Source organism: Bactrocera latifrons, unplaced genomic scaffold, assembly GCF_001853355.1.
Source record: "Bactrocera latifrons isolate USDA-ARS-PBARC rearing strain unplaced genomic scaffold, ASM185335v1 scaffold_16, whole genome shotgun sequence".
Classification (NCBI taxonomy): domain Eukaryota; kingdom Metazoa; phylum Arthropoda; class Insecta; order Diptera; family Tephritidae; genus Bactrocera; species Bactrocera latifrons.
In genome coordinates, this window is record NW_017535074.1 from 347603 (window position 1) to 365805 (window position 18203).

At 33.9% G+C, this 18203-nt stretch overlaps 1 protein-coding gene across 1 annotated transcript; it reads right to left on the reverse strand.

Annotated features, from left to right (window-relative positions):
• Positions 1 to 14768: 14768 nt before the first annotated feature.
• Positions 14769 to 15750, reverse strand: LOC108966380. The gene is made up of 3 exons (XM_018929238.1): positions 15447 to 15750; positions 15171 to 15324; positions 14769 to 15104 (listed from the first exon to the last, which is right to left on the reverse strand). The coding sequence occupies exons 1-3, from the start codon at positions 15535 to 15537 to the stop codon at positions 14945 to 14947; spliced, it is 405 nt and encodes a 134-aa protein (XP_018784783.1). The 5' UTR covers positions 15538 to 15750; the 3' UTR covers positions 14769 to 14944.
• Between the last annotated feature and the right edge of the window lie 2453 nt (positions 15751 to 18203).

Sequence of the window (18203 nt, forward strand, 5' to 3'; positions counted from 1 at the left end):
AAGTGATTGGAGCCGAGGAAACCGTTACTTCATTTGTTAGTTTTAGACTGATTTAATCATATTCAGTGATTCAGAGTTTAATAAAGCACTTAATTTCACTAATATATCGCACACGTTGTCCTTAATAAATTGTAAACCAAAATTTACTATATTAGACTCTAAACTCAAGAGCATATAATTATTACGTAGAGAATCTTCCTGAATTTCAATACTGACCGATATTTTCGGTAAAAGTAGGCAGATGCACTGAGGTCCACATATTCGGTATCTGAGGGCTTGAAAAATGAATAACAAAGATCGAATATTTTTGAACGTAAGATAACAACCTTGAAGGTACTATTTATGCAAAGTTTTAATATGATATATTCATTGATATTTACATGATTTATCTATATTATTGTAATATATGGTAGCTATAATTATTATTGATTTATAGATTGCCCGATTTTTAACCTTTTACTTTGAAACCGTTAAGCTAACTGTTAGCATAACTGTTATATGAGAAATGGGAGGTGAAATTGGAAATTCTTTCTGAGGAAGTTTGGTCGATAAAGCTAAAGTCAAATCCTTTGTGACATACATTAAATATATAAAGATTCGAGGTCCAGATAGATAGTTCAATTCGCTATACTAAACATAGTTTTGTACCTTCTGGGGTAAGTTTCATCAAGACAACTCGGCTGGTTTAGTCGAAAAAGTACTTTCGTAGTTCGTGAATAGATGTCGTTGTAGTCGTATAACCCCAGTGCTACTAATCACTTTTTGTCATATCATATATTGCTGGAAAGGTAAGATTTTAAGCTTCATTTATTTTAATAATTTTTAGGTATATTAAACAGACATTAGGTGAAAAAAAACTGTTATATTCTAAAGCAACATGTTGAAGGGGTACAAAAATTTAATTTGCCCAATAAAAAAGTCTCATTAAATCACAAATAATCTTATCCAATACTTGCCATATTTATATAATAAACATATTCACTTGAGTTGACTTTAGCATAAATCGAATTGTGACAAGAAATTCACGCCTTTACACTCACTATTTTTTACTGCATAACAAGGGATAAACGGATTGACTTTAAACGTTGAAAGAAACCGCACACTTGACGTCATATTTTTTATTTTTAAATTATAAAATTATTTTTAAAAGCTACAACGGCTTACTTACTGCTTCATATTGACTCTTACAACTGTCCATAACAAGCTCCTTAACACCCCTTCCGCGCAATTTCTATAAATAACTGGAGCACACAGTACTCAGCAGCATATTGGAGCCACTTTCAGCTAGAGATAATGCCCACTTGACTACGTAGCAACACTCGCCCGCCAGTATATGCGTTTCAAGCACTCAGATAAGTCGTGTAATCGCACTTCATAACAAAGCATATATACTTACATGGCCACAGATAGCAGCTGCTTCCAAACATATGTACGTCCATATGGGGAGAACATGGGTTGCAGATGTTATGCAAAAGTAGCTACATAGAAGTGTGTAAGTTTTCTCAGGATATGCTATTTTATATCGATTTTCTATTTACCTCATTTCATTATTTGTCTCTTTTTCTTCCTGCTCATTACAAAATATAAATAGTACTCAATTACAACAACTTTGTTTAAGCTGCAACATAAGTTCGCTCAATTCCTATAGCCACTTGAATGTTAATCGACAAACTTTCCCGAAGAAGAAAAAAGGAAAAACAACAGGAGAGGAGGCGGAGACGGCAGCGGAATGCCAGTAAACGATGGAATGTAATTGTAGAAGTGATTGGAATTTAGTAGTGAGTAATCCACATCCGTGGCAGTGAGTCCAGGTGTTGCCGTAGCTGAGCAGGCGATAAAAAGAAAATTTGGCGCACACACACATACATACATACAAATAAAGTATTATATTGAAAGCGTATTATTTTCTTATAAAGCTAGATTTACAGCATCATTCAGTCATCCTCATACAAGTGGCCGCATATATACATATGTATGTGTGTGTTTATGTGTTATTTTCCATTCATAGCCACTTGTAGCGACGGTGATGAATGAGCGCTTAATGCGTATGCGTTTTTTTTTATAAAAAAAAAAAAAAAAAAAAAAAAAAAAAAAAAAAAAAAAGTGTTAGCCGTTCCCACGACAGTCGGGTCTACGAAACCCGGAACGGACCCGGATTTTTATTCGGCCAAGGACTGTCAATTCGGCAGAATTCTGCCGTTACAACAACAACAACAACAATGAGCGCTTAACGCAACGAAGCCTAGTAGCAGATATATCATTATGATTTGATTGGAAAACTTTTTCACACGCACACATATAGATATATATATACACATGTGTATTGAAGTGGCCGGAGGTGAGAGGGAAAAGTTATTGTGCAACATCAATTCCAATGCTCGATGTATAAGTATTCCAGCTAGAAAAAATAGCAGCAAAATGTAAGAAATATTACGATAGGTAATCATGCAAATTCCGTAGACGAAATGGCAGTTTTTGTGCAAAACATGTTGCGCTCGCATGTTGAGCGATTTAACTTCGTTACTCATGGGCGCTATAGACGAAATGCTACAAGCAAATAAAAACTAATAAAATAATATTTTTGGTAACACTTATGTTCACAAGCGTTAAAAAAAAAAACAGGCGATGTATACACAGAGTCTTATTAAATAAATATGAAAAATTAATCGAATTACGAAAGTAATACTATATAAACAAAATTTCTCATTTTAAACTTGAAAAATCTTAAATTTTTCATTAAAAATATTCCATATCGTACCGTTGTGAAAGGCATTCTTTATTTGTTATATTTGTGGGTTATGTATTGCCTTAAAATACTCTCGATATATGGCGCCAAACCTCCAATATTCTGAAAAACTTTATTTTTTTGAACGATTTCCTCCATATTTGTAATTACAATTTATTTCCTAAAACGAAAATAAAGTTCAAAACTTTTAATGGAAAATGGCGACGCTTAATGAAATGACTTTTTAAAGTCTCGCGAAAGATATTTTTAGTGCATTTCTTAAAGTAGCATTCAAAAAGAACCTAAGATTAAGTACAATCGCGTTAAATTAATTACAAGCATATATTCTTTGAAATCTGATAGTATTGTCTATCCTATCCCCTCTACTGGAAACTTTAGATCGACTCCTATTTGCGGCTTCCTGATCACCAAGCGCAAGTGCAGCCATAAAAGTAGGGGTGGATTTACTAATCCAGAGGAAAGCCTCTTTCAGAGTGATGACCCCCTACTCCGATAGTAGGGCAGCGATTTTAGCCTTGCGTTCGCTGACTGTGGGTTCAAGACTAGTGAAAGGATGTCTAGACACCTTATCTCTAGCATCGAAATATTTTATGATTAGAATAGTTTAATTCCAGGGTGTCCACAGCAGTATTGCAACAAACTGTAAGTCTAATTAGCTTGTTAGAACAGGTATTTTAGACTCAATAACTGTGGAGTGGAAATGGGTAGGAAATTCGTTGGATTATTGAACTGTTGGGACCAGCTTAGCTCTCTTTGAGCTCTATGCTCTCAGCAAGGTGTAACTTCCAATGGTTGTAAAAGTTCTAACTGGACACTAACAGATCGAGATTCGTGCAAAAAGACAACTGCCAGAACATCTGCTGTTTGGAAGAAAGTGAAATGAAATCATCTAAACACTCACTCCGCGATTGTCTCACTTTTGACAGATCAAAGCGAAAAAAGCTCGAACTCATAATTTCAGACTTCCAGGTAAGGTAGCGAAAATATAAATCAAACTACGAAGCAAATTTGTGATCCGGACGCTTTGCCGAGAGCTAATATCCAACTAGACGAAAATCCTCCATCGAATCTATTCTTAGCTTATTAATGACAATGATTCTTGAATCTAGGCTTACGTCCGGGAAAAAGGCGTCAATCGGCCGAATATCGTGGCAAAGGTGAGCCGCAGTCGAAAAAAACACGTCAAAGCAGGTTAAAAGTCAAGGTTATGTTGATAGTTTTCTTCGATTAACGACTTGTAGTGTATTTCGAATTCCATCCGGTCACAAACTTGTCAATAAGGAGTACTTTTTGAGTGTTACGCGTCCTTTGTGCGAAGCTATTTGTAAAAAGATGTCGAAATTATGGGCTGACAGCTCTTGGTTTGCGCCAAATTTTCAACCAATATCGTGCCGCAACCACCGTATTCACCTGATTTATCTCCCCGTGACTTCTGGCTATTCAGCAAACTCAAACAAGCACTTTGGGGAAATCGGTTTTAGTCAATTGAAGCCATTAAATGTGAATTGCTACGCGCATTGATAGTTCATACGGAAATTTACTTTAATAACTGTTTCGTGAATTAAAAAGAAAACGATGGCACAAGTGTATTGGTACCAAGGGGAATTACTTTCAGAGGACCTACATAGATTTTGACATAGACTGAATTAAGAATTTTAAAATTATAAACAAAGTCGTGCTATTATTGACATTCGAACCATTTATTTTCTTTAAACAGTGTAGCATCAAATGAAGAATGTATGCTGATCATTGCTTTAATGAAATGTTTTCAAATGCTACACATATAGGTGAAAAATTAGATTTTGAAGACTGAAAAAACACAGAACATACGGTAAACTCAAAACTGTGAAGACTTCTAATGAGTTTCTGCATACATTCTACTCTTAACACGGCAATGCAAGATTCAAAAACGCGGATTTCCGATGAAGTTCTTAAAAGTTCCAATTTGATTCAGCTGTTATCAAAATTTAACCAAAAATTTGACGAAAYAAATGTAACTGTACTGTACTGTTTTAGGAAAATCTGGCCAGGAAGCAAATATTGCAAAAATCGAAATCCAAGTAGAAGTAGCAATATATCCGACCAGTACTCTTCTTCACGTACTTTGCACTTTGTCAGCAACAAATGCTAGCGCTGAACGATCTTTTTTTTTGCGCCAAATCCAGACTTGACTCAAAACAATGATGCTCCAGAAAAGATTGAACAGCTTAGCACTCATCAACATAAACTACGCCACTCCTGTGGAACCAGAAGCAGTAATAGAAAGACTAAGTATAACACCGTATTGATTTTATTCTGTAAAATTAATGTTGATATACATATGTATCAAAAATAAAATTATACTGTACAGTAACATTTCTCTCAAATCAAGTAAAAAATTATATAATGTCCCCCTAACTACGCTGGATCCGCCCTTGGTTTGATCTCTTAGTTTATATGACAACTATATGTTAGAATGGGCCAATCTGAATAATTTCTTCCAGGATTTTACCGTTGCCTTGAATAATAATCAACATAAAAATTTCGTGAATATACGTATGTATGTACAAAGACTTGAAGACTTTGTGTGGCAACTATATGTTATGGTAGTTCGATAACTCAAATATATACTACAAACAAGTAAGGAAGGGCTAAGTTCGGGTGTCACCGAACATTTTATACTCTCGCATGACAAGTTTCATCAAGATATCTCAATTGTTACTGAAGTTACAGCTTGCACGGACGGACGGACAGACAGACATTCGGATTTCAAATGTACTCGTCACCCTGATCACTTTGGTGTATATAACGCTATATCTGACTCTTTTAGTTTTAGGACTTACAAACAACCGTTATGTGAACAAAACTATAATACTCTCGTTAGCAACTTTGTTGCGAGAGTATAATAAGCAGCTGCTTAAGGAGAAAATAAATTACGTAAAATTTCATTTCGATATTTTAAAAACTGAGTACAAGTAAGTAAGCGAATATACAAACAGGTGGTTAGATGAACGTGGCTAAATCGAATCAGCTACTGATGTCGATATATTTATACATACATATATGTACTTATTATAATAGATTGTATATATTTCCCATATACAAATATAATATTAACTTTACTGCAATGTTTTATATTTTGTCGAATTAAAATTCCTAACCAGACAAAGTAGTTATAAAATATTGGAAATAAAAGCACACTTACTTTATTAATATCACAAAGTTAACGCGACAATTCGATTATTCGAAAGGCAAGCACAAAATCTAATTATGCTGTCATTTAAAGTTGCTGAAGCTAAAAAGTTGGATTAAATTACAACCAGAGTTTAAAGCTTACGCTAAAATAAAAAAGCGTTAATTGAAATGCGACTGGCATTTCCCACTTTAATAACAGCCGATTTCCCTTTAAATTTCATTACAGTAAAAAATAGTTTTAGTGAGAAAAACATAACAGTACAGCATAAAAAATGCGGGGTTTATGATACAAAGTTGCTCGAGCAATGCGCAATACCATTACACACACAACAATCGATTGTAGTATTTATAACAACACACTAACACACACACTAACACAGGATAATAGGATAACCCTTTTGTAAGTGTGTATTTAAGCGGAATTTCAACGAGTGCTTTTTCAAGACTAGAAATATGCACGGAAGCAATATATTATATGTGGCTTGTGGCACAAAGGCTCGTCAGCGCAGAAACGCAATAGCCTTGTGTGTGTTACCCAATGAACTAACTAACTGTTTATACTAGAACTATACATAGCTATAACATATATACTATAACTACATGTGCGTGGATGCGTGTTTGCTGGTGTTTTTGCGTAAAGTACTTGTATTTATAGAGCGTAAATGGGTGCGCCACGCTAATTAATATCTCCAACATTTCAACCTTCTCCACACACGCACACATAATTACTCAAACGTGTCGCTATCTCTTGCGAGCGTGTATATGTGTGCGTGAGTGTGTAGGGAAAATACTTTCCATGCTTTGATGAGACGCTCATATGTTTGAATATGCTTAAAATATTAATTATATAAGTGAAATTTCTCGTTTCATTGCTGGCGTAGACGGGAAATGTTCGCCTGTCATTCTACCATTAATTATTGTCATTGATATTGGTGTGTGTATGTGTTAGATTACATATGTATATAAATATAGTAATAAGTATTAATTATTTGTAGTAATTATTAAATAACGTGCTCCACACATAATGGCGGTTTAAACGATTTTAATGCATTGTTATTTTATAATACACACTTTGCGGTTAAAGAGTTAAGTTTTGAAGACAGAAGAGACTGCCTCAAACCACAATCTGGCGAATGGCGAATGAGAAAGTATTTCAGTTATAAAATTGTTCTCACTCAAGACCTGAAAGCATTGGATCACCCTGAAAGTCGAAAATATGTTGCCTTGGAATAACTTGAAAACGATAACGATTTTTTTTTTTTTAAGAAAATTATCTTCTCTGGTAAGGCACATTTTCATCTGAGTGGTACGTTAATTGAACAAAACTATCGATTCTTGATGCAGAGAAAATCCACAAATTTTTCATGAACAATCATTATATTCACATAAACTGACATTATGGTGTGGTTTTTAATCTGGTGGATTCATCGTTCCGTACTTCTTTCGAAATGAAGCTGGTGACACGGTTACAGCCAATTGAGAGCGGTTTAGATCGATAATAAGCAACTTTTTGTGGCCGCAATTGGATGAAATTCATCTTGACAACATCTGGTTGCAACAAGACGGTGCCACGTGCCACACAGTATGTGTAACAACCGAATTATTGCGAGAAAAGCTTGGAGATTCGATTATTTCAAGAAATTTCTGTCATTAAATGGCTTCCAAGAAGTTGCGATTTAACACCATTAGAATACTTCTTGTGGGGTTATTTGAAGTCGTTGCTCTTTACCAATAAAGCAGACTCTTCTCAAGCTTTAGGAGTTAATACTGAACATGCTATTAATGTCATACGACTTGATTTAGTGGAAAAAGTACTCGAAAATTGGGTTCATCGTATTCGTTCCTGCTTAAAAAGTCGTGGAAGCCATTTGATTGATGTTATATTCAAAACTTAATTGTATCGTTTGTAGTCCATATTAAATACAAATTATTTGCATTTCTTTCAGAATTAGTTTCTTTCTTTAATCATATCAGTCTTATTGGAAAACCCTTTATTTGAAAATGTTATGCGAAAATTTTAATTTCACCTGGCAAATTGTTACGGAGCTATAGTGCATTTCTAACTTAACGTAATGAGCTCCAAAAACTTTAAAAGCTTTTGACTTTGAAGCAATGTTTTCAGAGTCCGTGAGGAAAGTTGCTTCGAATGGCTGGACCTTTTCACATGACTTTCTTTGATATATTTAATAGCTGTGACCAAACGTATAATATTTGCCTTAATAACTTGATGCTTTAGCTACTCTGAAGTATACATAAAATTTTTTTTTTTTTTTTTGTTTTTTGTTTTCTTGGGAAACCGTCATTTAGTAATAAATCTAAATTTTGTCTAGGTCTTCGATCATTAATTTTTTTTATTAATTTTTGAATTTCAGAAGATTTTAAGCAGACACTTTTCGCTATTTATAGGGTACTGGAACCGATTTTGAAAGTACAAGTAAATGAATTAGTTTTACTATAGGACATTGACGGTAATGCTTGAAAAGTTGTACTTTTTTTTCTAAAAATGAAATTTTCTTTAAGTTTCGGTCGAATCTTGGAAAGTGGCAAATCGAACAAACCGCTATTATATAAAACAATAAGTAAAACACATTTAGAATATATAAAATAAACTTTACCGCTTTAGGTTTTCACATACTCTTTCCCTCTTTAAAATGCAATTACTTTTTTGATAAGAGCAAAACGAGAGACAAGCGAGAGGGGAAGTGGCAAAGCGAACAACGGCCATTTCCGACATACAGCTTATTTTACATAGACTTCCGAAAGCTACCAGCTCGCCTTTATACATATTCTAAAGAACTAGGATCTTTTCTAAGCTTTAAATAAGTTTAAAGAAATAAATAAAACATTTTCGTGTGAAAGCAATTATTATGTGTCCATTATGCGAAAACTCCTCTAATAACATTTTGGAAGTTATGATATGATCTAAATGGACATATGAATACGAGTATCAATTACGAATAGATATATAGGGGAATATAGAGAGTGCGATTTGGGTTGGCTTTCGATTCATACTGGTCAAAAAGCGTTTAATTGTTGTCGACATAACTAAAAGGTACTTATGTACACACACAATCACAAAAGTATGAAAAGTATCAATTTGTTTAAAAATTTTAATTAATATAAACATTATTTGTTCAATGATAGTGTGTTTTATACGCTGTACAGAGTATTTTAACTTTGCCACAAAATTAGTAATACCGAGGAGGCATCGTTGGAGACCATATAAAATATATATATCGTCACCTAAAAGGCAAAATAACGTAACATTACTTTTCATAAGTTAACAGGCAAAGGAAAAGCGATATAACGAAACTACTGATATTGAAATAAAATTTGGGTTTTGCCTATATATTGGTTATATCTAACTATGAAAGCTGGAAATTTTGTGCTACATATATATATGCAACATGATGTTGTGACTCGTAAGCAATACAAAATTCGATTTGGACATTTTTGATAATACATTGTTTTTTATTTTAGTTGACGATATGTAAATTAACAGCGTGAGTTGCCATGGCCGTCTGTCTGCTGTAATATATGTATATGAAATAGTCCCTAATTGTTGCACAGTTGAAGCAAAAACTATGGTTGAATATGAATTTCTGAACACTGATCCAGGAAAATCAACCATCAGTGATTGGTATGCTGAAGTTGGACGTGGTAAAAAGAGCACCGAAGACGGCGAACGCAGTGGATGTACGAAAGAGGTTGTTAATGACGAAAACATAAGAAAAAGTCCACAAATAAGTTTGGATGACCATAAAGTGAAGTTGTTCGAAATAGCAGACACTCTAAAGATATCAACTGAAAGTTTACATCACATCATTCACAAATATTTGGGTATAAGAAAGCTCTATACAAATTGCGATCCGAGCGAGCTCACATTTAATCAAAAACAATGACGAATTGATGATTCGGAGCAGTATTTTAAGATATTCAAGCATAATACACCCGAGTGCTTGCATCAATAAGTAACAATGGATGAAAGATGGCTAGATCATTTCACTTCGAAATGCAATTGACAGTCATCTAAGTAGACTGTATACTTGCACCTGCTCCAAACCGTGAAAAAATGCAACAACAGGTTTGGTCACATTAATTTATTGCTTCGTCAAACTTTCTGAAATAAAATTGAACTTCCATACCAACAGCAAAAAGTCAAGAAAATACGCGATGTCCGAGTACTCTTTTAATAATATGCTCAACTTCTTTGAAGCATGCATCTTGATATTATTGCACATATCATGGATGAGGATCTTTTGATGAAAAATAATGTTCAGGCAAAAAATTGGTTCCAATTCACTCTGACTATTTAACATTATAACTGCGGTCGAGATAATAAGAGTGATAACTTGTCTCAACAGGACAAGTCTATGAATATAGTATGAAAATGTGTGTGTGTGTGTGTGTGTGAGAGAAAGCAATATTCCAAAAAAAACATATAACAGACGAGTAATGTCAAAAGAAATATTATTTTTGATTTATCTAATTACGTTAATCCCTTAGAAATTTAAGATAGTTGCCCAAGGTGTATGTTCTTCAAATTTTTTCAATTTGTGAGCAATTTATTTTAAGTCTATTAAACTACGAAGGTGTGTCTGCTTTTAGGAGCAAACGTATAAAATTGTACGTCATTGTTTTTTATATAATGATATATAGATAGCAATAGAGACTCGATATCTTAATTATCACAAACAGTTCCCCTTCGGACATCTGACAATATTCTTGTAAAAACAATCGACATCAGCTCAATCTTGTTTACGCATTAATATCAACCACATATACCCAAGATAATAACAATTTTAATTTTGGTTAATTTTTACAGCACATATGGTGGTATATTTTGGTGATATAATATGATGCTATCAGGTATGTTCAAATGAAAGAAATCGCACTGATTACAACAGCGCCTCATGAACCCACCTCGTATGACCGACCATATGCATACCTTCCATACTTTTACTTTACAAGGTCACACTGCGGCTACAAAGTGACGTGACGATACAAGAGCGCTTGCCTCCTTTATTTGACTAACTTATCAGCAGTAGTGCAAATATTTTTCTTTTTGAATACACGCGGCGGTGGTAAACGTTGTAAATATTGTTATTGTCGTTATTGCGAAAATATATAAATTAATTTGGCCATAAATGAAAACACTTATCAGCTTTTGGGAAAAAGCAATCACTTGCACAGGTGTCATAATTCCGATGAATGCCAACACAGAGACTAAGAAGGGAAGCACATTTTTAGGCGATAATGCCAATGCACTAATGCTAAGCTAGACCATAAATTAATTTAAGTAATTTCAGTCATAAATTTTCACACGTGCGAGTTATTAAATGTAATAAATATTGCTGCAATATTTTTCAATTTTTTTTTACGTTGAGAATTTGCCATATCAATGGTGATTTTAGTTAGCATAGAGTAGGGAGCGAAAAAAGTAGTCTAACACTACCGTTATAATCGCCTCAAATTAAAAATGTATGCCAAAAAGCACACGCGTTCCAATTAAATTGTGCAAACAGTGGCGCTTAGTATGCACCCAACCGGCATATGCGCCTAAATGTATACATTACAAAGTGTTTGCCCCCCACATGCACTCACTTATGCACTTGCATGTGTGTTTTTAAATATTTATGTGTACACTTTTGAGTGCACTTGCTACAATAAACTCGCACACACGCACACACACACACATTTACATACATATATATATATTTTCTCATAGCTGGTATTTCAAAGTGCAACTTACTTTGTCACCACCAACAACAATGTAACTACAGTTAGCACACATATATGTAACGGAACAGCTCGCTTTACTACGGTCACGTGTGCTCCCCGGAGCGCACCGTTGTTGCAACAAATAATCGAGGTTAGCCTGCAGCACTGGCTGTCGGCATGCAGTTGTTATTCCTAGCGGCCCACTTTTAGGCCGATAACTGCAATACTAATTGTGTTAAAAATCAACGCAACGCAACGCTCCAACACTGACATTTAATATGCGAAACAGGTGCACCAGTTCCGACTGTCACAAATTGTCTGCCACCGGCTGTCCGTTGGCATGACACACTGACGCCCGAAATTGTTACAACGCCGCAGTGTTTATGTACTCACTAGTTTCAATTTGACTTTTGGCCCCTAAATGTAGGCTATGTCGAGTAGCACAATTGTCAGGTCACATGCAAGGGGCTGGCAATTTGAAATGTTTGAACTACACAATTTTTTTTTTAACTTTTTTTGTTTATTTTTTTTGTTTTTATTTTATTTTTTATTTTTTATTTTTTGCTACATGCAATGAAGTAAGTAGGAAGGTACAGTCGAGCTGTGGGCGAATACTGGATGTAAAGCGGAATTTTTTAAACACACGACAGGGCGTCAACGTATGTAGGTGTGCTTTTAAGTATATATACACTTTTCCATTTGTACATGTATATATAACACTGTTATTTGAGTTAAGCTTACTGTAATATTTTGTATATAATTACATAAATTTAATTTGCAGAGTTGTATTGGCAAACACTTTAAATATTTTTTTTTGTAAACATTATTTCAAGCTGGTTTTCATTTTGAAGAAACTTTTTTGTTTATTTTTTACTCATTCAACTTTGTTTTAATTTTTTAAATTTTGTAATAATTAAAATTTTTTTTAATTTTTTTTCTAACTTTCAAAATTTTTTGTTTATTTTTTATTTATTTCATTTTGATTTACTTTTTTTAAATTTGTTTAAAATTTTCAATTTTTTTTAATTTCAACTTTTCTTTAAAATTTTTTTAAATTTTTGTTTAATTTTTTTTTTTTGAAATTTTATAAAATTTTTGTTTAAATTTATTTGTTTTGTTGAAGTTTGTTAAAATTTAAAAAAAAAATTTTTAATTTTCAAAACTTTTTTGAAAGTTTTCTTTTAATTTTTCAAAATTTTTGTTCCCATATTTTTGGTAGTTTTTTTAAATTTTTCAAAATTTAATTTTTTAAATTTATTTTTTAATTTTCTTTTAATTTTTCATTATTTGTTTCCTCATTACTTATTCCAATTATTTTATAATTCCAAAACCCAAACCACAATTTTATTTCAACTTTCCAATTTCAAATATTTTCAATTATACTGCAGACACAACCAAACTCCACACCATACATTTTTGCTTTGTTTTTTTCTTTTCAAATTAACTGTTATCCACAATATCCGTTTCCTTTGCTCGGTTTTGTTTGGCCAGCGCACGTCTAAAGACTATCGCATCCCGACATCAACTGAAGTTTTTGCTGTGGCATGCAACATATAAAAATCACTTCACTGAGCTTTTAATAGCCGCCTGTAAATGTTTGTGTTACAGCTGGTCACCTTAGAGGAGCTTAAAGCTCAGAGAGTAATAGGCATTGCATATGTTAAGGCGTTGGAGCGCACTCATTGTTTTTGTTTACGAATTGCTGGCGCAAAGCAGCTGACCAAGAAAGAGCAAGCAACGCGCCGTATAAAATACGAGAAAACAACCGTTATTATGTATTTTAGTATGACACGCCGAACCGCGTCTGGTGAATGTAACAAACACATGTTGCTTCAACACGCAGTCGGCGAGTGGCTGAACTTTGTTGGCATTGCGGTAGGCAACGGTGACAAGTGCTCTGCGGTATATAGCTGGAAATTAGAAACTTTACCACGGCTGCTTTGTTCTTGAGCACATTTGATATTATTTAATTATTGCAGAACATTTCTGTGTTGAGTATTTTCCACTTAAAAATGTTGGTGGTAATGGATTTGTTTATAGAACTTAAGCTGTCAAACTACTCTTTGAGCTAAGACCTTAGCGAGCTAACAACTATTATGTTCTGTAACAAAATAAGATCTTAACCGATACAAAAGCAGAAGGGAACAGAATTTTGAAAATGTTTTTAGAAACTAATGAATAAACGATGCCTTAAATATATTCTAATTACCACACTTTTTTTTATTTATTTTCGGTAGATCACCAACATGTTTTCACTAAAATGGCTTAGGAGGCTCAGTAAAATTACTTTCGAGTTCTATTGAATATTTTGAGAATAAATCGCAGTCCAATACGCCTAGAATATTGATGATCCTAAGAAAGAAATTCAAGGGAAACCATATTACAGTAATCAAAGAAGTCTTTCACGGGTCAAATGTCGTAGCCTTGCTACTAATCACCCCGTTAAACTTTTTTCCTTGGGACTATGGACTTTAGTTTATGCGGACTATCGTGCTTCGCTTGAGGCCTTGGAGCAAAACGTCATACATGTCATTGGCCCGTCACTAGTCGAAATGCCGGAACGAGTCATCGAAAATTGGACTCAACGGAAGAACCATCTGAGATGTAGCCGCAGACAACATTTGAGAGATAATTTTCAAAAAATATATTAGAAGTAATAAATATTCTCAAATTAAAATTGAAGTTTCTGTATTTTTCCTTTAAAAAAGTAGAGAACCTGGAAATGTATCACCCTTTAGTTATTTCAAATATGTCGAGTTAAGTGAGATGCGCTGTTGATTAGTGGATTGTCTTCAAGCAAAGCTACATATACTACATGGTATACTTGTATATGTATATTGTTGATTAGAAGAACACAAATGTTTATATCAATATATATTACATTTATATACTATTTATATACATACTATGTATATGTATATATTTTAGTTAAAATTATAAACAGTTTTTACTTCTTGATTGGGTGTCTGTCGAAAACAAATGAAAGTTCACTCGCATCAGGCGAAGAGCAAGCGAAAACTATAATTTTACTAAATACGTATTGCTTTTACATTATATGTAGGTGTGTGTATATACTATATGCAGTGTACATAACGAGGTGCTAAGCGCATATTTAACACTGATTAAATTTCATGGGAATTTTCTATTTTGGATTACAATGAATTTATTGCAGTCTATTATGAGATATTACAAACGAATATGTATTCATGCTAATATGTAAATATGTAGGTACAAATGTATGTGTTTGTGTATATATGTACCTCGGGTCTTATACTTAATAATAGAGAAGATATGCTTATAATATTAATTGAGTAGTGTCATGTTGAACTGGCTGAATAGCAATTGATCGCCGATTTTCTCCGTTTGTATGAACGCAGTCGAGGTGATAATTAATGTTATCGATTGTTGAATAACCAAGGGGGCGAAATATTTATTGTATAATGGGCGTTCCGGTTTGTTTGAACTACAAGTAGAAGGAGTGCAAACACATCAGTTTTATTCTAGTGGTTGGAAGCCCAGAATTACTTACGGACAACAAATGATTTCCTCGTAGACCGTATAGCCGCAGTGGCCAACATCTCTGGCCAGCAGACCTTTTCCAGTCATCGTGGCCTCTAAATGCGGGCATTGCTTCTCCACCGAACAGATGCCATCATAACTGTTTGTAACGCACTCATCGCCCTCTGGTGAAATAAATACACATATATTTAAAACTATATATTTTTTAGCAAAACATTAAAAAAATATTTCTTAAATTCTGTTATCACTTTTCACCAATACAGCTACAACTGTGCTTTCTACTCACCATATAACACCACTTCTTGCGGCTTTGCCTGTGTTAGGCAGAAAATGGACACAAATAAGAAGACCGACAGTTGCCAATAATTTTTCAACATGTTCACCGTTCTTTTATATTGACACTAGTAATAACTCTTTATTTAAAAATAAATCTTTATTTAAAACTTATTGTTTAATATATATTTTGTAGTGAGTTAACTTCTATTGTACACGTTTTGCGGTCTTAAACGGACAATGAACCGCAGCTAACAACAGTAGCGAGCCAAATGAAACAAATCTTCGCACAACTTGTTAGCTTCTGTGGCGCCGAACGTTGTGTGAGCAAAAATTATACTTAAGCCAATATGTAGCTAAGAGCATTCATTTGAAACCGGTTTTTAAGAATCAGACAAGCTGCGCTCTTTGTTATGTATTCTTCCGCTTTAAGCGTTAACGCAAATTCCCCATAGAGTTGCCAGTTATGTGGGTAAAATTATGTTATTTGTTACAGCTTTTTTTATTTGATGTTAGTAAAAACGTATACAAAGTAAGTCATAGATGGCATAGAATATTTCTTGAACATCGAGCATTTCTGAACTGAAGCCAATCAAACTTTTCAAGCGACATCGCTTCACTATATAGGCTCTTGAAAAGTTCCAAGTAGATCCGACATTTTCGAGCCAAAATTTATTCATTGATGAGGCCCATTTCTAGCTCAATACCTATCTTAAACAAGTAAAATTGCCATATTTGGATCAAAGCGCAACCTCAAGAGATTCAAGAGCTGTTATTTCATTCAGAAAAAAACGAAATAAAAAATTCATCGGTCCTTATTTCCTCAAAAATAATGCCGGTGAGAACGTTACAGTAAATGGCGACCGTTATCGCGTCATGATAACCGACTATTTGATGCCTGAATTTCAAGCTCATGATGTCAGAGACATTTGGCTTCAAGAAGACGGCGCCACATCGCATCAACTAATGGATATATTGAGAGAACAAGTCGCTGAGCAGATAATTTCACGATTTGGGCCGTTCGTTTGGCCACCAAGACCTTTAAGGGATACGTAAAGTCTAAGGTCCATGCGGGCAATGTCGCTTCAATTCAAGACTTGGATCACAAAAAAAAACAGCATGGCATTCCCCAGTTACCAGTCGAAATGCTCGAACGAGTCAGAGAAAATTGAACTCAGAGGATGGACCATCTGAGATGTAGCCGCGGCCAACCTTTTAAAAAGATAATCTACAACAAATAAATAAATAAAATATAACATTGATCTGATAGCAAATGTCTCTTTTTTTTCTGATAACTCACTTGGACCCCAAAAAAAAAGAATTATGGGCAACTATTTTCGAGAAGAGAAGAAACGCTTGACATATGCAAATACATGTTACGTTGTTGCCTTCGGACTGAACAGAGTGCTGAGGAAATCGTTTAAAATATTAAGAGTAAAAATATTTCTCCCAAGAGGAGGAGATCAAGAATATTAATTGTAGTACCCTGGCAGCTCATTTATAATTCTCATTTGTTGTGTTTGTTTTGAGCAAAATATTTTGAGCAAACTAATTTGTCTGTAATCTTTATCTCAGCTGTCTTTGAGAGCAAAGTAATATCTCAATTCTAGCAAAGAGAAGGAAAGAGCTGCAAATCTAACAAATTCGAATTTTCTGCTTCTGCTAAGATATTTTTCTCCTCTTAATAATGATTCATCATGAAATCCCCAAAGTTGTTAGCTTGCAGATGATGGACGTTGAATGAATCTCGGGGAAATCCAACCAAATTTTAATACTATCGTCCATTTCAAAGAAATGCCAGCAAATAAGTGGAAGTGATAAAGTGCCTCAACGCTTATACGTACAGCTGATTGAAAAAAATATTATAATCTTAAGCGGCATTGTTTTACTATATCTTGAACTTCGCGCACCTTGTTTTTAAATAATTTTCGCAGAATTGATAACACAATTTTTTTTACTGTCATACATAAATTACTTCTGACATAAATTAACCCTTACTAGGAATATAACATATGCCTTTATTTTTATTGTTTGTTTAAAGCATTTCAAGGCGCTTTTGTCAATTTACGTCGAGCTTAAATGTTAGCGCTAAAGAAATAAAGCGCTAGCAATACAAACTGTCTATGGCCTCATCAATTCTCAGTTGAAATTTTAAGCTCTACTAATATTTATTAGTTTGGGCTCATTCAGGACATTTCGTACGTCCTCGAGGATATATTGTCAGATTTTAACAAATCAATTTGCTATATTCAGTGGAAATTTTGAACTGTTACAATATATGTAGATCGCCTCGAGTTCCACACATCTTTTGTCTGAAAGCGTTAATCTGAGTGTAATAATGAAACAATTATTATAGAAGAGTAAGATTCAAACTCAGACGATATATTTTTATTTCTCCTAATAACTAAGATTTGTAGTGTTGTGCAAGATAACGATAAATTACCTTATAATGCCAAACGACATGTTCCACGTCAATAATGCAGTCTTGAGGAAACTGTTAACCAATTTATATAGAAGATGTTCTCTTAATTTCATAAGCTGTTTGAGATATTGGCCCATATACATCTCATCCTTTGACCCGTACTGACAAAAAAAAAAATACATTTTCATATATTTTAATACTTATAGTATCGTTTTCAAGAAAAGTTCCTAAGCCAATACATGTATGCCAATCCAAATTTCTGTGTTTTTAGTGTCTTTCACTCGATTGTTGGACAGTTTCGACTTCATATTAGCGTCCAACGCCTACTCACCAGTAATGATGTGTTTG